The sequence below is a fragment of the Panthera leo genome, chromosome C2 (genome assembly GCF_018350215.1).
Source record: "Panthera leo isolate Ple1 chromosome C2, P.leo_Ple1_pat1.1, whole genome shotgun sequence".
Taxonomy (NCBI): Eukaryota; Metazoa; Chordata; class Mammalia; order Carnivora; family Felidae; genus Panthera; species Panthera leo.
The window spans coordinates 68,137,224-68,156,050 of record NC_056687.1 but is presented as its reverse complement, the minus strand read 5'-3'; the positions used below and the strand labels follow the sequence as shown (position 1 = coordinate 68,156,050).

At 47.9% G+C, this 18,827-nt stretch overlaps 1 protein-coding gene across 3 annotated transcripts in view; it reads left to right on the top strand.

Annotated features, from left to right (window-relative positions):
• SEMA5B (semaphorin 5B) overlaps positions 1 to 18,827 on the top strand; it is a 119,295-nt gene that overhangs the window by 85,241 nt on the left and 15,227 nt on the right. The window contains exons 4-9 of one of the 3 annotated variants that reach the window (XM_042955860.1): positions 3,623 to 3,668; positions 13,909 to 13,971; positions 14,295 to 14,393; positions 14,924 to 15,137; positions 15,821 to 16,106; positions 18,439 to 18,574. In XM_042955860.1, coding sequence (XP_042811794.1) covers positions 3,623 to 3,668; positions 13,909 to 13,971; positions 14,295 to 14,393; positions 14,924 to 15,137; positions 15,821 to 16,106; positions 18,439 to 18,574 — 844 coding nt within the window. Of the gene's footprint in view, positions 1 to 3,622; positions 3,669 to 12,412; positions 12,672 to 13,908; positions 13,972 to 14,294; positions 14,394 to 14,923; positions 15,138 to 15,820; positions 16,107 to 18,438; positions 18,575 to 18,827 lie in introns of those variants that run through there. The other 2 variants (XM_042955858.1, XM_042955859.1) reach the window with 2 other exon arrangements.

Sequence of the window (18,827 nt, the reverse complement as noted above, 5' to 3'; positions counted from 1 at the left end):
AAAACATTCAAAAAGTACAAAAGAATATACAATGAAAGACACACACACACACCAAACAGGACGCCTTCTTGGAGGCACATCCTGCGACGAGTATGTGTCCTCCCAGAGGTAATCTGTGCTTACGCAAATATACAAGGGTATGGGCTTTATTTTTCCCAGCAAATAAAATACCGTTAACCCTTGAACAACATGGGGGGTTAAGGGCACTGACCTCCCTCCCCTTCCGTGCAGTTGAAAATCTACCTATAACTTTTGGCTCCCCAAGCCTAACTACTCAAAGCCTACTGTTGATTGGAAGCCTTACTGATAACATAAATGGTCGATGAACACGTATTTTGGGTGTTATATGTATTATATAATGTGTTCTTACAACAAAATAAGCTAGGGAAAAAAGTGTTATTAAGAGAATCATAAGAAAGAGCAAACACGTTTACAGTACGGTATTGAAAAGAAATCTGTGTGTAGAACAAACTGGAGTTGTTCAAGGGTCAGCTGTAATGGTTTTACTTTTTATTTTCAGATAATTATGGATTTCCATGCAGTTGTAGGAAGTCAGTCCACATACCCTTCACCCAGCTTCCCCCGGTGGTGACATCTTGCATAATGACAGTGCATTGCAGTTAGGAAGCTGACATTGAGACCATCCTCCCTTATTCAGGTCCTGCCAGTCTCACAGCTGTACTTCTTAAACCCAAAAGGATACCACTGATGCCTCTGCTCTGAACCTTGTGGACACATTTTGAAAACTGCCGGTCTTTCTGTGCCAGCCATGTGACAGGCACTATTTTATGTACCATATATGTAGTAAAGCATCTAGAGCATATAGTAAATCAGGCATATAATAAATCACCTAACCTTCACATGAACGCCGGGCAGAGGGTTCTGTAATTATCCCTACTGTATGGATTAGGAAACTGAAGCTCAGAAGGGTTAGGCCGCCTGCCTGTGTTCTCGCTGCTGTTTCGGATCCACTCTGGGGCTTCCCCAAACGACAGGCATGCCTTTTCCTAGCATTTTGAGCCTGTCTGTGCCCTCAGAGACAGAGGACAGTCAGGCAGGACATGGTCCCTTGCACCCCTCACAGCAAATGAAGTGGTTCCTGAGTTTCTTCTCCCCCGTTCTCTAGGGAGAAAGAACTTTCCTTCCTCCCGTCCTTCTGCCTGACATTCTCCCTCTTCTTTCTGACCCCCTAGGTCTCTGGAATTCAGCTGGAAATATTTTTTATTTATTTATACCCTGCCTTGTTCCATAGGGGATTTAGGGGCAGGTCAGGCTGAAGAGATTTCTCTCTGTTCTCGTCTCCAAGAGGAGCAGACTACGTTGCTGTGATAAACGATTTTTGATGGGATAAAAATTAATAAAGTGATGCAATGTTTCCCCTAATTTTCTAAAGCTGTGAGCAGATGCCTCTGTTACCTGAGCAGACAGCTGGGGCAGAGTCCGAGTCCATCTGTTCTCAGGCCAGGAGGGAGGGGGTGGGGAAGCTCTGCAGGGCAGGGGGCTGGGGAGGGACAGCAGAGGCCTGCAGCCAAGGTCAATGGCGAGGCCTGTCCGGCCCCAGAACAGCAAAGAAGCTAAGCGGCGGCTGGGCCTGGAGCCAGAGCTGGGGACAAGAAGCCTCCAGGCTGAAGTGTCTCCTTCAGGCCCCTGGATTCATTCAACAGGGACCCCTCCAACCCCCATCTCCTCCTGGCCCACTCCACAGCGTTTCCCTTCAATTCTCTTCTCAGTACAGCCGAGGTAGGCCAGAATGTTCTAAAGCAATTATTCCTAAAAACCTCAGGAACCAAAAGGGGAATAGCTAAAAGAAAATGTTAGAAGGAGAGAAAAAAAAATTCTTAGGGAAAACCAAGACTTTACATCTGTTTGATATTAATAAAGCCTTTTAACATGCACCACACCATCCCCTGTCTCCACAGTCCTGTGAAATGAGAAAGACGGCGTTAGTTTCTCCATTTTACAGACACAGACACTGAGGCCCCCACAATGTCCCCAGAAAGAAGCCAAGCTGGGATTCTCCCTGCCTCCGCTGCAGGGTCTACTCTGTGAGCCTGCAGCCACTTTTGTGTGGCGTGTTGACTGTGGCCCTGTCCCCCTCCAAGTCTGTGCATAGTGATAGTGGGCTTGTGGCTCCAGAGTCCAGGCAAAGCAATTTCCTCAGTGTCTGACGCTGTGAGTACTCGATGGGTGACTAACTGAGGTAGTAGTATCATTATCACTGCTATTTAAGGCCTTTTTAAAAATTACGACTATATTATTTTTAGAGCATTTCTAGGCTGACAGCAGACTTGATAAGAAGGTACACATGTTTCCCATGTGTCTCCTGCTCCCATAGCCTCCACCACCAGAGGGGTACATTTGTTGTCGCTGAAGAACTGCATTGACACATACATCATTATCACCCCACATCTATAGTTTATATTATGGTCTCTTAGTGTTGTACATTCTGGGAGTTCGGACAAAGGTATAATGACATGTATCCAGTGTTACAGCGTCATACAGAGGAGGTTCACTGCCCTAAAAATCCTGTGTTCCACCTGTTCATCCTCCCTCTCCTCAACCACTGATCTCTTACTGTCTCCATAGTTTTGCCTTTCCCAAAATGTCATATAATTGGAATCATACAGTGTGTAGCCTTTTCAGATTGGCTTCTTTCACTTAGTATTATGCATCTAAGTTTCCTCCATGTCTTTTCATGACTTGATAGCTCATTTCCTTTTTGCTCTGAATAATATTCTATTATCTGGATACACCACAGTGTATTTATCCATTCACCTGCTGAAAGGCTTCTTGGTTGCTTCCAAGTTTGAGCAATTGTGAATAATGCTGCTATAAACATCCATGTGCAGGTTTTTGTGTGGACACGTTTCTTTATTTAAGGTTTTTGAGCAGGAGGCTAATGTGATGAAAACAGTATTTGAGGCAGATGAGGCTGGCAGCCCCATGTGGGCTGGGGGGGGGGGCGCAGGAGAGGAATCGTGGGGGCGCTGAGGGGGCCACTGGGGCAAAAGCGGATAGGGTGATCCAGGGAGGGGATCGTGGGAAGGTCAGATCTAGAGTCACCGCAGGCAGGGGCTGCAGGAGATGAGGAGGCAGACAGGACTCCGGGGGCCCCAGGCATGGTGTTAGGAGAGATGGCTGGTCTGTCTGAGGAGGGGAGTCAGACAGGAGTGGGTCTGGGTGGAAGGAAGGAGATGGTGTGTTTAGGCTCCTGCAGGAGCTCCATGAGGCATCACGTTTAACAGAAGTGGGCTCTCTGGCTGGGAGAAAGGTGATGGGGCTGCTCCCTGGACCTGCCAGGACAGCCAGGGAGCAGGGACGGTGTGGGCTTCAGGAGTAGACAAGTCTGGGCGTGAATCCCAACTCCTTCACTTACTGTCTATGACTTGGCCAACCTGTTTCCTCATCTGTAAATGCAGTTTTCCCTCTCCACTCATGGAGTTTCTGTGAGGGTTAACAGAGCCAATGGAGATAAAACTCTCCCAGGGGGTTGACCCACCACAGGCCCTCTGCAGTCTGCACCCTGTCCTGGCACCTTATGAAGCTAGAGCCGGGAAGCTGCTTCCTGGGGACCTGCCTGCAGAACCAGCTTGATTTATGATTCTTGTCTCTGTTTTCACAGGAACTACCTCTTCAGACTCAGCCTTGCCAATGTTTCCCTCCTTCAGGTACATTTGCCTCCCTTCCCTTCCCTTTCTTTGTGATTTCCCCGGTATTTGGGAGCTGGGGCTGGGGTAGCACAGGGAGCAAGGTTCAGAATTCAGCCCCTATGGTTGAAAACAGGAGCCCCATGCTCTTTTCACTGGCCATGGACTCACGCTGGCTTCCAGGTCTTACAGCCGGGAAGGTATTTGGAAGTGAGGGTCACCCACATAAACATGGAGGCACACATGGGACTCCTGCATTGTGCAGGGGAACTGCTGACAAGGGGAGAGAAGGAGCACCCAAGTGAGAATGACCAACTGGCCTTGTGTGCCTGAGACTGAGGGGTCTTGGGATGCAGGACTTTAGGTGCTAAATCTGGGAAAGAATTGGGCAAACTGGACTGGTTGGTCATTCTAAGTCTTACAGAAAGGACTGAGTTTTGGCCTCAAGAGAAAGGGTATCCCTGGTTCCTTTTTTAGCTTGGCCTGAGTGATCCCATTCTAACTCAGCGTTTTCACTGGACTGTGATTGATTTATTATCTGCTGCCAAGAAGGACTCCCCAAGCATAATTCCCTAAGTGCTCTAGGAGGCATTTTAATGGGACTCCTTGATCCAGAACATTTATCCCAGATTGAGAAACAGATGCCAAACCATCTCTGCAGAGGCGGAACTTTCTAGATGAAAGAAGTCCATCTCTTCCTCAATGAGGGGAAAGCCTCCGTTCTTGTGTCTAGGAGGCTTGAGTATTTGTTGTGCATCAGATCTGAGCTGGGGGAGGAGGGGTTGTAAGACAAGCAGAGTCTCTGACCTCTAGGGCTCACTGTATAGCCAAGAAAAGACGGTGAGTGATGCATCTAACCTAATTACAGAATGGTTAAAGGAGGCAGTCAGGTGCTGGATGGTTTGGGGTACAGTCTCACTGCAAATGGCATTCGGGCAAGGGAACACCTCCTTGGTGAGCTGTTGTGACATTCTGGTCTGACCTTTTCTAGCTGCACCTGGGTGTATACCCCCATGGGCCATTGCAGCTGACTGCCAGAGGGGAGGTATAAGGGAGCAGAAAAGGTCTGACCATCAGAAGGGAGGAACTAGGGCAAATAGAAAGGAAACACCATCCATTCATTTATGGCTCCATCTATCCTTCAGTCCTTACCCTTACCAGCCAAGCTGCCATCCATTCATCCAACTACCCACCCAATTAACATTTATTGAGTACCTACAGAATGCTGGGTCTGGTTGGAGCCATGGTACTAAGCATTTGAGATCCAAAGTTGAATAAGGCTTAGTCCCTGGCCTCAAGGAATAAGCAGATGAGATCACAATGGATTCCCTGTCCTGGATGGGATTTCTGTGGCATGATCTTGGGGCCTGGGCTAGAGCAGCCTCAGTGACCTGCTGGCTTGGTCACAAGCAGCCCATCTAGAGCCTACTTACCAATTGACATCCACAGAAAATGAAACCAAGTTGCCAAGCGCAGCAGGTCAGGGCCTGGGGAGAGTGGGCGCAGAGGTGGTTCAAAGTGGGTGAGAGGAAGTGGACCTGGGCAGGGGTCCTACCCTGAGCTCAGGCAGTCGGCTTTTTGTTAGGTTCCCAAGGTCTGCAAGTGAAGATCTTCTAGGAGCAGTAAAGTGGTCCCAGAGAGAAAGAGAAACAGATGCCGTGCAGAGCATGCAGGGAGGGGTGAAGGCTAGGTTCAGTGGTGGCACTGGTGGCACCAGAGGCACTAGAAACCCATCAGGCTCAGCATGGTCTGCAAAGCCTTATTGGAAAGCTGCCCTTGGCCTGGAGCTTGAAGGATGGGGATTTTCCAGGCAGCTCAGGAGGGGACACAGAGGTGTGAAATGGCCTGGAGCACTGAGGGACTTGGTGGCAGGATCATGGGGTGTGAGTGGGGAAAGGGTGGGAGATGAGGCCTGGGAAAAGAGAGAGACCACTTTGCACCTGGCCTGGTGCAGAGAATGGGTTAGTCAGGGGAGCCTGTTAGGAGGCCACTGCAATAGCCCAGGTGAGTGATGGGGAAAACTGAACTAAGGCAGGGGGTGGGGATGGAGAGAAGAAGGAGGAAGATCTGCAGGTGACGGAAACACAGAAGGTCACAACATCAAACAGCTCCAGGGCGCATCAGGCACACTGTCTTTTGTGTGAAGGAGGAAGGGAAGTTAGCAGCTCTGGGGGGCTCGGCCAAAGGCTTGGCCCACGGTGGTGCCATCCAGGGCTCTGGCTTACAAAGCTGGGTAGCATAAATCAGGTTGGGAATGAAGCTATCCTGGCTCTTGGCAGTAGTTCTGCCTTGACTGCCCAGTAGAATCACCAGGAGAGATTTGAAAAACACTGATGCTTGGTCCCAACCTCAGAGATTCTGACTTGATCTGTCTGAGGTGCAGCTGGGCACTGGGAATTTAAAAAAAAAAATTTTTTTAATGTTAATTTATTTTTGAGAGACAAGAGAGAGACAGAGCATGAGCGAGGGAGGAGCAGAGAGAGAGGGAGACACAGAATCTGAAGCAGGCTCCAGGCTCTGAGCTGTCAGCAAAGAGCCTGATGTGGGACTTGAACTCACAAACTGTGAGGTCATGACCTGAGCTGAAATCGATGCTTAACCAACTGAGCCACCCAGGCGCCCCGGCACTGGGATTTTTTAAAGCTCCCAGGTGCTTACAGCATGCAGCCAAATTTAGGAACCGCTGCTCTAGGATATCAGTGCCTTTTCTGTAGGTGCTGCCTGCCTGGTTTGGCTTCTGACAGTTGGCCCACAGTTCCCGGGTCCCATACCTTATCAGATGTTAGGACTCTCTGGCTTGATGATGAGGCCTGACATTTGGTTCAAACCTCTCTGTGTTGAGTTGGCCTCTGCCGTGAGAAGATATCTTATGCTAACCCCATAACTCGCACTTGGAGCAAAGGCTCAGCTGCAGGGGCTTCTCTGAAGGTTGCTGCCAACCAGCCACAGGTACACTAGGAATTGGTTTCACCACCTTCCCAAGATGTCTCTTTGGAGCCTGATCTCAGGAGTCTAGACTAGATTTTCCATGACAGAATAAGGAGAGGATTTCATGTCCACATCCCTACCATAGTGGACTACCATCTGACCACAAAGGGGAAAGAAAGGGAGAGAAGTTAGAGTGGGCTGTCCAGCATTCCTGGGCAGACTGGAGGTGAACCCCCGGCTCAGGTCCCCTGGTCTGTCATCTGGCCTGGTGAGAAAGCCTTGACTTTTGACCACAGAAGCCTGGCCTCCACAAGTACCCTTCCATTGCCCTATTTGGGGCTTTGGGGTTCCTGCTCATAAGCTTTCAGTCCTCAGCATCTGCTATCACAATTGCTTACAGAAACCAAGTGCTAACCAAGAGCTGACCACCAGTGTCAGGAGGAGGTAGGACCCAGCCCTCCAAGCCAGCTTCCTCTACTGTCCATACTTCCTGGGGGTGCAAAGCGGTAACTCTAAGTTACAGCCAAATGATCCACTGACTCCAAGGAAGGATTTAACAATGCTTTATTGATAGCTTAAATAATTAACATCCCTTAAAAAAATCTAAATACAAACAGTTTATGCAAACCAGTGTCCATTAAAAGGACTTCTAAGTGCCTAACCCCTATTAAACAGTTTACGTGAACTACTATTCCTTCAGGAAAATCTAAATACCCAGCCTCCTTCCCAATTCTCCAAGCACAAGAGGTGAGATACAGGTAGCAGCACAGAGGGCAGTGCATGAGTGCGTGCATACCTGTGTGTGTGTGTGTGTGTGTGTTTACTGCTGCTTGCAGTCAGGAAGGGGAAATAAAATCAGCTCCTCTGTGATGGTTATTTATCAGTGTAACCTGAACTGGTTTGGAGAAAGAAAAGGTGGCGAGTGGTCAACAGTGTCAGGGGGTTGCTGTGTGATGAGCTATCCTGGATTTGGCAATTTTCTGGCCTTTGCCAGAGTAGTTCAGGGAATGATGTGTCTGGAGGCCTAATTGCAATGGATTCATGATCTTGGGCTGCTAGATGTCCTGGAAGTGCAGAAACACGGACTTTTTCTACACATACCCCATCAGGGGCTTTGTTGGGCCTTGGCAGACAGTGAAGCTGATTCTGAGCTCTCTTCTAGTTATCTCTACATTCTCCAAGCTGGTCTGGCAGCTCTCAAGTTATTTGAAATCTAAACTGTCTGCTGAATGGTGGACCTAATGCTCAGAAAATGTTTTAATGATCAGCCATTGTCGCTGGTGTCCAAGGAAGTTGCTGGGTCTGCAAGGAGATTATCCAGGCCCTGGCCGTCTTGCCTGCTCTCTCCCGTAGCAGAAAACCATACAGTTACTCTGTTACTGGAGATTGCCGTATTAGAATTTCTGGGACAGTCCTAGTTTAAAGCTTTATGCATGGCAGATTGATTTATCATACATGTATATCTCTACTCCTTCACAAAACCCACTAAAAAGACAGTGAGGAATTTTAAAAGGTATAGGTCCACAATGACAGAGAGAACAAAAGAGACATCAATGGAGAAGAGATTAAACATATTTTAGGGAGATGGAAAGTGGATGGATAGTCATAATTGACTAGGCAGAACAGAACAGTTTACAGAGGAAAATATGGCAGAGAAGCAAACTGATCCCAGCCCCTGGAAGGGCTTAGAAGTTGGGATGTTGGGTATTGTGGAATGTGAAGATGAGGTATAAGGTGGGGGGGGGGGGCAGTTGAAATTGTCTAAATTGAGAGATTGTAATCCAGGGATTCTATCCCATCCTACACAGCAATCCCTTCATCCATTTCACCCCTTCCCCAACAAAGAGAGACTAAGACCCTTACTCTAAAGAGCCAACTGGTGAGTCTCCAAATTTGGAGACTCCAAGAAAGCTGAAGGACACTAACGGGGTATGGTGCTAGAACAATGTTTCTCTTCTTTCTCTCTTTATGCAATTTATTTACTGAAGAAACCTGGTCATTTGTCCAATAGCGTTTTCCACAGTCCAGATTTTTCTGATTGCAATCCAAGTGGTACATCTTAACATGTTCCACTATTCTCTGTATCATCTGTAAATTGATGCTAGATCTAAAGACTTTATTCAGTTTAGATTCCAGCAAGGTTACTTCATAAGTGTTTTGTGTACTTTTTTTTAGGAGGTATGTTGTATATGATTTTCTCTGTGTTTTTTTTAAATGTTAGCAGCCATTGATTGTTTCCCAGATCCATTAATGTTGTGGGGATTACATTGTATTAGTTGGACTTCTACAAAGAAAAACTTCTCATCTCCTATTTGGTTACCCAATGATAGAGTCGTATAGGAAAAGCAGAGTAAATGTTTGATACTCTTCCTTTATCTACCACCTTTCAAAGAATGAGCTGTTTTCCTAGTGTCTGCGATGATCAATTAATCTTATTCTTTTATTATTATTATTATTACAAACTCAAAATGGCTTTAAACACTATTGATGTGTCTCAGTCCATTGCACTTATCTTTCATGGCTATGCCATCTCTTCCAGGACAAAGCCTCTTCAGGTTGGTTCCTGGGTCCTTTGACCTGATGGCCCTTTTGCCTTTGGTTGCATCCTTGCTATTTGGTGTGAAGAGATGCTCCAGGCTCACCTTGTACATTTCCTAACCTCAGACCCGGACTCAGCCATTACTCTAAGATGCCGGTTCCTTTCAGTAGGAAATGGTTAGTTGATTTATTTTAAATACAAACAAATAGCCCCAAATCACTAGACATTTCAAAAAAAGCCTATAAAGTAAAAGAGAAAGATCAAAACAAACAAGCAGAAGGAATGAAGAAAGGTGCAGGGACAATTAGAGAAATATAAGAAAACATCTTAAAAAGTAATTAGAAAAAACTCATTGAATCTTCTGATATATAAAAATATATTTTTTAATATACTAAAAATGTGATTGGGGAAATAAAAATCGAATTGAAGAATATAAGATGAAGTTGAATAAAAATCTCCCTGGAATTAGAACAAGAAAAAAATAAGAAATCACGAACAGGAGAGAAATAACAGAATATTAGAGGATCAATGCACAATGGCCATCACTTGGTTGGATTCATAAGAGTTACAAAAAAGAGAACAGAGGAAAAGTTGAGGAAGAAATTAAGGATGAAATAACATAAGAAAATCTGCCAGCATGGAGGATGAGGCTTCACACTGAAAGGGCTGAGTGAGTTCCCAAAAAGGTCATGCACTAAGACACCTCAGTTGGAAATTCAGGATATTGTAATGAAAGAGAAGATCCAAAAAGTTTCTAGAGCCTAAAGAAAAAGAAAAAAACTAGAAAAGTTGGGGAATAAGAATTACATCAGACTTCTCAATCGCAACACTGGAATCTAGAAAACAGTGGGGGAATGAATGCCTTTAAAATTCTGAGTGAAAATTATTTTTAACCTAGAATTCTGTATCAAAGCTATCAATCAAGTATGGAGGTAAAATGAATCAGACATGCAAAAATTTTTATCTTTTTAAAAAAAATTGTTAATGTTTATTTTGAGAGAGAGAGCGTGCACACTCCCATGCATGTGGGGGAGGGGCAGAGAGAGAGGGAGAGAGGGAATCCCAAGCAGACTCTGCACTGACAGTGCAGAGCCTATCGTGGGGCTCAATCTCATGAACCATGAGATCATGACCTGAGCCAATATCAAGAGTTTGATGTTTAACCCACTGAGCTACCCATGTGCCCCAATGAATTTTTAAAAATTGATCTATCATGTTCCTTTTCTTAGGAAGATAGTGGAGATGTGTTTTACCAAAATAAGTAAATCAAAAAATTGGGAAACATAGGATTCAGTGAAAAGGAGAGGAGAGAAGGTAAGTCCCAGGATAACAGCCAAGCAGGGAAGCCCCAGGAGCAACCAGTCCACAATGGGGCAGGAGGCTGGAGCCTAGGGGCAGAAGAAAGAGGATGGGACTGAATAGATGATCAGAACCATTTGTGTTTACATTTAATAAATGATATCGAGAGGGATTTGTAGCAGCTGTTGGACATTGACCAATAACTTGGTCATCATTCCTGGTATTCCGGTAAGAGCACACATTAACATTTCAGGATCATATGAGGAGGGAATTTGAGTCCTGGTTTTTTCAGAAAACCTTCTGTGGATACCTTCTGGTAAGATCAAGAGAGTATCAGCATCCAAACTTGCAGAATGGGAACAATAGCTTGGAAGAAAACTCTGGAGACCAGAGTGGAATATTCTTTAAGAACTGTGGTATCACTGAAACCCTGGGTGGTTCAAAAAATGATACTCTAAAACAAGCAAACAAACAAAACAAATGAGCACTGACAACCAAAGAGAAAAGTGATTCAGAAGAGGTGAACTCTGAATTCAAAGAAGGTTTTGGAATAATTAATTTTGCTTACATTTTTCTTTGATGTACTCATAAGATTGATAGGTGATAAAAATTGTAGGTCTCAGTAAGAGCATTTTGAATAAGTTTACATTAAAAATTTAAGCAATAAAGTATTTGATTGGCAGCATATTTTCTTTCTTGGTGTTTCATATTACAATCAATGGTGTCTTACATTCAGTGAAATCCAGGGTACTGACTGGTAGTAGTGAACAATTTTTATATATTCATAATAATGTAAATACTGATGATTTTAATTTAAAATTAAATAATTATATTAATATATTAAATTAGTTTAATATTACATAATTATAGTGGGAGGATGAGGAGAAGGGAAATGTATGTGTGCTTTAACTTGGGGGGAGAATGGGATGGGTGAGTGGGAAAAATCTTCACCCCCATTAACAGGAAGTAAGAAGAAAAAGTCTGAGTTTGATACATATTTTCAAGAAATTGGATTAAAAGACACACACACAGAGAAACAGCTAAAAGCATTGAAAGAAGTTGTCCTTAGGAAATGGGATTGGGGCGGAGGAGGAGTGAGTTGTTGGGGTTTTTTTTAAATAATTTTTTCATATCCTCTAACTTTTTCAACTCTGTGCATCATTACTCTTTTTTTTTATCATTACTTTGATATAAATAATTTTTTAAATAAAATAAAAATTTTAAAAATGACTCAAACAAGCCTGTTCTGTGCTGTTATCATTATAAATATACATATTCTTTACAGGCCATATGTTCTAACTTTGGGTTTGAGAAATCTATTCACTGTGACAAGCTGCAGGATGTAACGGAGAGAGCTCAGCTCTGGTGTCAGCTATCCGGGTTTGCATCTTGGGTCTGCTGCTTACTAGCTTTGTGACCTTGGGCAAGTTGCTCAACTTCTCTGAACTTTATTTTCCTCACCTGTAAAATGAACAGAAGTCTAAATGTTTTTTAGTGGCTGCAGTGAAGATCCAAGAGAGGTGTGTCAGTCCCTGGCACAGAGCCTGTCCGGGTGTCTGCTTTTCATTTGTACATTTGTACATTTGTACAACTGCCCCACCCACCCACCCAATGGAAATCTCACCCCCTTATGAGCAAGGCCCCTTTGCCCACCACCAGCACCCCCCCACACCCCAACAGCTATCCGTTATCCAGAGTCTTAAGCCTGGACATCTACAGTGTCTATGGGTCACTGCTCTTTTCTGACCCCAAAGGCCCTGAAATTGCTTGTTTATGTCCCTCTTCTCACATCAGGCTCAGCCAGGGAACTGATGGGGTCCGGAGGGTGACAATGGCTCCATTGTTCCTGTCCAGATAAACCTCATGGCTCTGTGGCCAGATGCCAGGGTCATGGGCCCTCCTTCAAGGTCTGGGAGCAGAGGCCTGCCTGAGCTCCGGGCCCGGCATGGCAGGGTGAGCCCAGCCTGCTCAAAGGTCTGATGGCGGCATGACCAACTTGCCCCCCGGCTCCTGAATCCAGGGTCTGCAGGAACCAGCCCTCCCTCTGCCCCACAAAGCAGCCATCTCAGAGCTGTGGGTGGATTGCAACCTGCTGCTCCCTCTTCAGGCAACCCCCCTCCACACCCCAACCCTGGAGCTCTGCAGGCAGGGACTTCACGGCTAGAAGAAGCTCTGTGAGAAATGAAAAGCAGATGGGGTTTTTTCCCCCCTGTTTGGATGGAAGACCTGCTTGCTCAAGGCTCCCTCTCCTAGGACAGGTAGGCAGTTCATGTTTATACATGTGACCCAGAAATATATAATGAGCCACACACCAGGGCTGTTGACATTGCCTGGACCTGGAGGGTAGCAATCTTCCCTCCAGATGCTCTTCAGAGGCTGGGAGGGATGTCTCAGAGTGGAGACAGAATAGGTGAAGGGGCAGAGGTGTTCCCAGGTGGGGAATAGCCCTCTCCTAATGCCATGGACACTTGGAAACATGAGGCCCTGAGTGAAAACTGTGTCCCCTAGCACCCCATGGTGCACCCCATAATAGAGCACGAGTGATGCTACAAGGGAAACAAGAAGGGAAGCAGACAGCACAGAATCTGGAAGAGAGGTAGCAATTAAGAAATAGGAATCCCAGGGTCGCCTGGGTGGCTCGGTTGGTTAAGCGTCTGACTTCGGCTCAGGTCATGATCTCATGCTTTGTGAGTTCAAGCCCCACATTGGGCTCTGCACTGACAGTGCAGAGTCTTGGGATTCTCTCTCTCCCTCTCTCTTTGCCCCTCCCCCACTTGCATGCGCTTGCTCTCTCTCTCTCTCTCTCTCTCTCTCAAAATAAATCAATAAATTTTTTTAAAAAGAAAAAAAAAATAGGGAGCCCAAGGTCCTGATACAGCAGGATAAAGAGAAAAAACACACAGAGCCTTTGAATCAAGAATGAGGGTTCCAATTCCTGCTCTAGCACATGGCAGCAGCAAGTCACACAGAATCTGAGTTTCTTCATCTGTTAAGGAAAAAAAAAACACTTTGCAGGATAATAGTGGGAAAATTAAATAGATCTATCTCTGAGGTTTGCAAAATCTAGCCTTTCTTCCCACTCATTTGAGAGACATCTGACACATAGGGAGCACATTTTCCATCTCGGGCTCTGGGTCTGGGGTGGTTCTGAAGGTCGTCCTTGGCCACTTCCAGCTCCCTGGCTGACCTGGGGAAGGAAGGACAGAGAGTCCTGGGACAGAGCTGCATGGGGGTAATTCAGCATGAAGAAGTTGTTACTCTAGGCCTCCCTGACCCAGGCAGGTGGGGAGGGACTGAGGGCACATCCTCCTTAAAGGTCTCTGAGTAAGGAGATCTGGCAGCCCTCTGGGTCCGAGTAGATGTGGTGAGGGGAACCCTTACCCTGCAGGCTGTCATTGACCCTTTCCCAGCTTCCAGTCCACTCCCGACCCTGACTGCTGCCTGCCCCGGCCGTGAGTGCCACGGCCATATGATGTCTGTGTGCTCCTCCCGCAGGCCACAGAGTGGGCCTCCAATGAGGACACGCGTCGCTCCTGCCAAAGCAAAGGGAAGACTGAGGTATGTGGCCCTGGTGGGTGCAGGCGTCTGGCTTAGAGCTGTCAGGTGTGTGGTTGTGGGGATGGAGGGTCACCATGTGGGCATGAGGCTGCCTGTGTGAGAAGCCCAGCCTGATCCGATTGGGCAGCGATACAGCCACCTGGCCTGGGAGGGAGATGTGAGGGCAGAGGATGTCCACAGATGCAACCTGAACTTCAGAGCAGGGCACATCTGGGGCAGAGGGGAGTGCTTTCAAATGTCTGTGGGGCAGTGGTGTGAGGGAAAGACACCCAGCCCCACACCCGGTGTTCTTGTTCCTTTATTACTTCCCCTTCTTGCTTCAGGAGGAATGTCAGAACTACGTGCGAGTCCTGATTGTCACTGGCCGGAAAGTGTTCATGTGTGGGACCAATGCCTTTTCCCCAGTGTGCTCCAGCAGACAGGTGGGGCCCCCTCAGGGCAAGACAAACTGAAGGGGTCACAAGAGGTTGTCTTTCCCAGGCACTACACAGCCTTGGGGTGGGTGGCCAAATTTAGGCACACACACACACACACACACACACACACAAGAATGTCCAATTAAATTTAATTTCAGATAAACATCAAATTATATTTAGTGTAAGTATGTCCCATGGGAGATTTGGGATACACTTATACTAAACAATTATTCATTAGTCATCAAAAATTCAACTGGGCCTGCTATATTTTATCAGTCAGCCTCACCTTGGAGGGTTCTGACTGGGATGCAGGGAACAGAGGCAGATGGAGCTCCTGTGACTCAGTCTCCCCCCTCCATGATGGCTGCTCCCTCAGGGGGGCTATGTGTGGGGGAGGGAGTGAGGAAGAGGTTGGAGACAGAGAAAGGCCCCAAGAGACCAGGAACCCAGGAGGAAGCAAACTCTGGGGTTGCAGGGGAGAACAGGGAGCCCCTGGGTGTCAGGGAAAAGTGCCCCTATCTGCCCGTCGTCCCCAGGTGGGGAACCTCAGCCGGACCATAGAGAAGATCAATGGTGTGGCCCGCTGCCCCTACGACCCGCGCCACAACTCCACAGCTGTCATCTCCTCTCAGGGGGAGCTCTACGCGGCTACCGTCATCGACTTCTCAGGTCGGGACCCTGCCATCTACCGAAGCCTGGGCAGCGGGCCACCTCTTCGCACCGCCCAGTATAACTCCAAGTGGCTCAATGGTAAGGGGGCACAGCCCCGGGGGTGGGGGTTCTCCTGCCAGCCAGCCCACCTGACCCCTATCAATCCACCTTCCTTCCCAGCCTCTGAAAGGGCTCACACTTGCTTCATCAAAAGGCCCAGAGGCAGGGAGATATTTGCCCAAGGACCATAGCACATCAGAGATGGACTCCGGATGAAACCACAGATGTCCTGAGTACCCAGAACAGATGAAGGGGAGGCTGTGAGGGCAGAGGAGGAGTTAGGAACTAATTAGGAGAAAGGGTTATGGGAAAGAATAGATTGGGAGAGGGTGGTATGAGTTTCAACCCCCTGGCGTTGAATTCCAGCTTCTCCCCTGACTGGCTATGTGGCCTTGAGCAAGTACTTGACCTCCCTCTGCCACAGTGTTCTCATCCATAACATGGGGATAATCATAGCACTTACCTCATAGGTTGCTAAGAGGATCCTATAAAGTACTTATAATATTGTCTGGTATGCAGTGAGTGCTTGGAAGCACGTGTTAACTATCATTATACCTGCACTTTGCATTAGAGGTAGGAACAGGGTTAGTTAGAGCGCCCAGGTGCCCAAGCTGGCCAGGGTGTCAGGATGCCCATCCGGGGAAACGGAACTAGTAGGTACTCCAGACTCTGTCCCCTTCCTCCCTGCTGGCCCGACCCACTCCTCCTCTTCTGCCCCCCAGAGCCAAACTTTGTGGCAGCCTACGACATCGGGCTGTTCGCCTACTTCTTCCTGCGGGAGAACGCGGTGGAGCATGACTGCGGACGCACGGTGTATTCTCGTGTGGCCCGAGTATGCAAGAATGACGTGGGCGGCCGCTTCCTGCTGGAGGACACGTGGACCACGTTCATGAAGGCCCGGCTCAACTGCTCCCGCCCGGGCGAGGTCCCCTTCTACTACAACGAGCTGCAGAGTGCCTTCCACCTGCCTGAGCAGGACCTCATCTATGGGGTCTTCACCACCAACGTGTGAGTCCCTTGCCTTCTGCCGCCCCTTCCGGTCCTCGCAGCCTGGTGGGAGTGGGCAGGTCCCTCTTTGAGCCCTTGTTTCTCCTTCTGTAAGATGGGGAATGCGTGCCTTCCGCCCTGGGTAGTCTGAGTGTAACAGCACTCTATCTGGTCTTAAGGGTTAACTTGCTCCCAGATAACGCACTCTTCACTTGCTTGTGACTTGCTGCCTCTGGAGTGGTAAGCACTTATTCTAGATTGCCATGAAGGGCAGGCCTAGACCAGATCTGAAGAAAGTAAATGGAGCTGGATTATGGCTCTGTGGAGGAAGAAATTGCTGGTGGTGAAAGGGAAATAGCCCTCCTAGGGGATGGAAGCCCCGGAGGGTCCAGGAGCAGCCCTTTACTGGTAAGCTCAGAGGGAAGTCTTTCTGGTCCCTTCCACCTCAGGACTCCGTGAACCTGCTAAACCTAACCAGCAGAGTCTTCTGGCAGTCCTGATGGCACTGGGAAACACAGGCTGGGAATTAGAACTCCTTTTGTTTCCTTGGTATAAGGAGATCATGAGACTCTGCCCCCACCGCCTCCTTCTGTGTAAAGGCTGACCCAATCAGGTGATTTTCTTATACAGAATGCTGAATGGGCAGCACAGACCAAGGAACACATCTGTAGTGCAGGATGCTGCTGGGGCTTCTTTGTGAGGACCTCTGAAACATATGCGCCCTAGACTGGTGTTTGCTTACCCTTGGCCCCAGGTAGCAGGGATTGGATGAGGGCCAGGCTAGCTATAGGAAGGACGGTCTGAGGGGATGCACAGGGATGGGAGGAAAGCTGGGAAACAGGAACAGAGAGGCTATCCAAGGCAAGGGACAGACATGCAGCATAGCCCATACAGCCATGAGCTGATAGCCAGGACTTAGTGACCAGCCTGGCAGTCAGCACCAGAAAGTGTGCAGCCATGAGCAAAGGGCAGGAGCTTCTGGAGAGGCATCGGGGGGAAATGATGACATTGGTATGGATTGTAAGGAGCTTATGTATTGTGTGCCTTTTCCATGCCAGGTGTGTGTCATGGTGGGGGGTGGGGGGGAAGCAGGGATGCCATTAAAAAAAAGACCTGGTTCTGCCCTTAAGAAGCTTACATTCTAGAAATAGTGGTTATTAAACACCCAGTTTTAACTGTGATAAATGCTACAAAGGGCAAAGGCAGTGTGCTGAGAGCCTCTACCAGTGTGGAGGGGTGGTGATCAGGGAAGCCTTCCTGTAGGAAGTGACATCTACAGGATGAATGGGAGTTAACTAGGAAAGAGTTTGGGGGTGGGAAGAAAGAAATGTTTGAGGAACTTAGTGGAGACCAGCATGACAGGAGCCTGGAGGGTGAGGAAGAGGAGAACAGGAGAGGAGGCTGAGGGGCTGGGACAAGAAGAATTATGTCCCAAAGACCTTACAGACTGCTTAAGTGTTTTGATCTTTATTCTAAGAGCAAGGGGAAATTATTGAAGGCTTAAAGCTGACCAGAGACTAGCTTGGATGTGCATTTTGAAATGTTTGCTGTGGCTGCTGTGTGGAGAATGGATTCCAGGAGACTGAACAGGCTACAGGGAGGCCAGCCAAGAGGACAACACAGCATCCAGCAGGAGATGAGGGTGGCTGACCCCAGATGGGGGCGGGGGGGGGGGGTGGGAAGTAGACACAGACTAAATGCAGAGAACAGAACTGGAAACATTTGGGGGAGTGGTGTAGCCTCTGTGACCTGTTCACATCAGACTCATAGAAACACCTAATTCTGGGACTGAAAGGGTCTTAAGAGGTCATCCGGCTCAGAGTATTGTGGGATGCAGCATGAATCAGTGGTTTGATAACCAGCTTTAAAAATAAAATAAAATGAAGACAGCAGAATAGAATGGAATAGAAGTATCAGAGTACAATAATGTATTTAGTAAGGGCCAGTATTGTTTCATGAAGATTCTTCACAGATGTGTGTGCTCATGTGTGTGCTATTCTGAGTTGTAATATGAAATGTATCTCTTACAGTGGGCTGTGGCCAGAATGTTTGAAAAACACTAACTTTTTTGAGCCTCCCACTGGAGAAGGGAAAGGGATGAGGAAGTAGCACAGAATGACCCCCCCAGTGCTTCTCGTCAGGGGGCTTCCCCCCCCCGAGTTTCCAGAGTTTGAGGGCCATATTTCCTCCTCCTGTGACACCCCATGGTGTGGGAAGCACCAGGCTCACCCAGGTCCTCAGCCAGCCTCGGAGCCGGGCCATGGCGTGATGTGACAGCTGGCGGGGGGGAGGTGGGGTTACAGGCATTGAGCCCCACAGGGAGGGCAGCATCCCGCCATCTCTTGCCTTTCAGAAACAGCATTGCCGCTTCTGCTGTCTGCGCCTTCAACCTCAGTGCCATCTCCCAGGCTTTTAATGGCCCATTTCGCTCCCAGGAGAACCCCAGGGCTGCCTGGCTCCCCATCGCTAACCCCATCCCCAACTTCCAGGTACAACTTTTCCTCCCCGTTCCCTCTTCTCACAGACCACCTTTCCCTAGCCGAGCAGCCACCAGCTGGCTCTCAGCTGCTCAGCACGAACACCAAACCTGCCCCTGCGGGTCTGCACCCATCTGTGCCGTCTGCAATAGTTCCCTAAGAGGGTGGTAACATCTAAGACTGTGGACTGAGAAAGGGAGAGTGGGTAGGATGCAGAGCAAGGGAGCATGCTCTGAGCCATCCCTAAATGTGATGTCTCACCCCC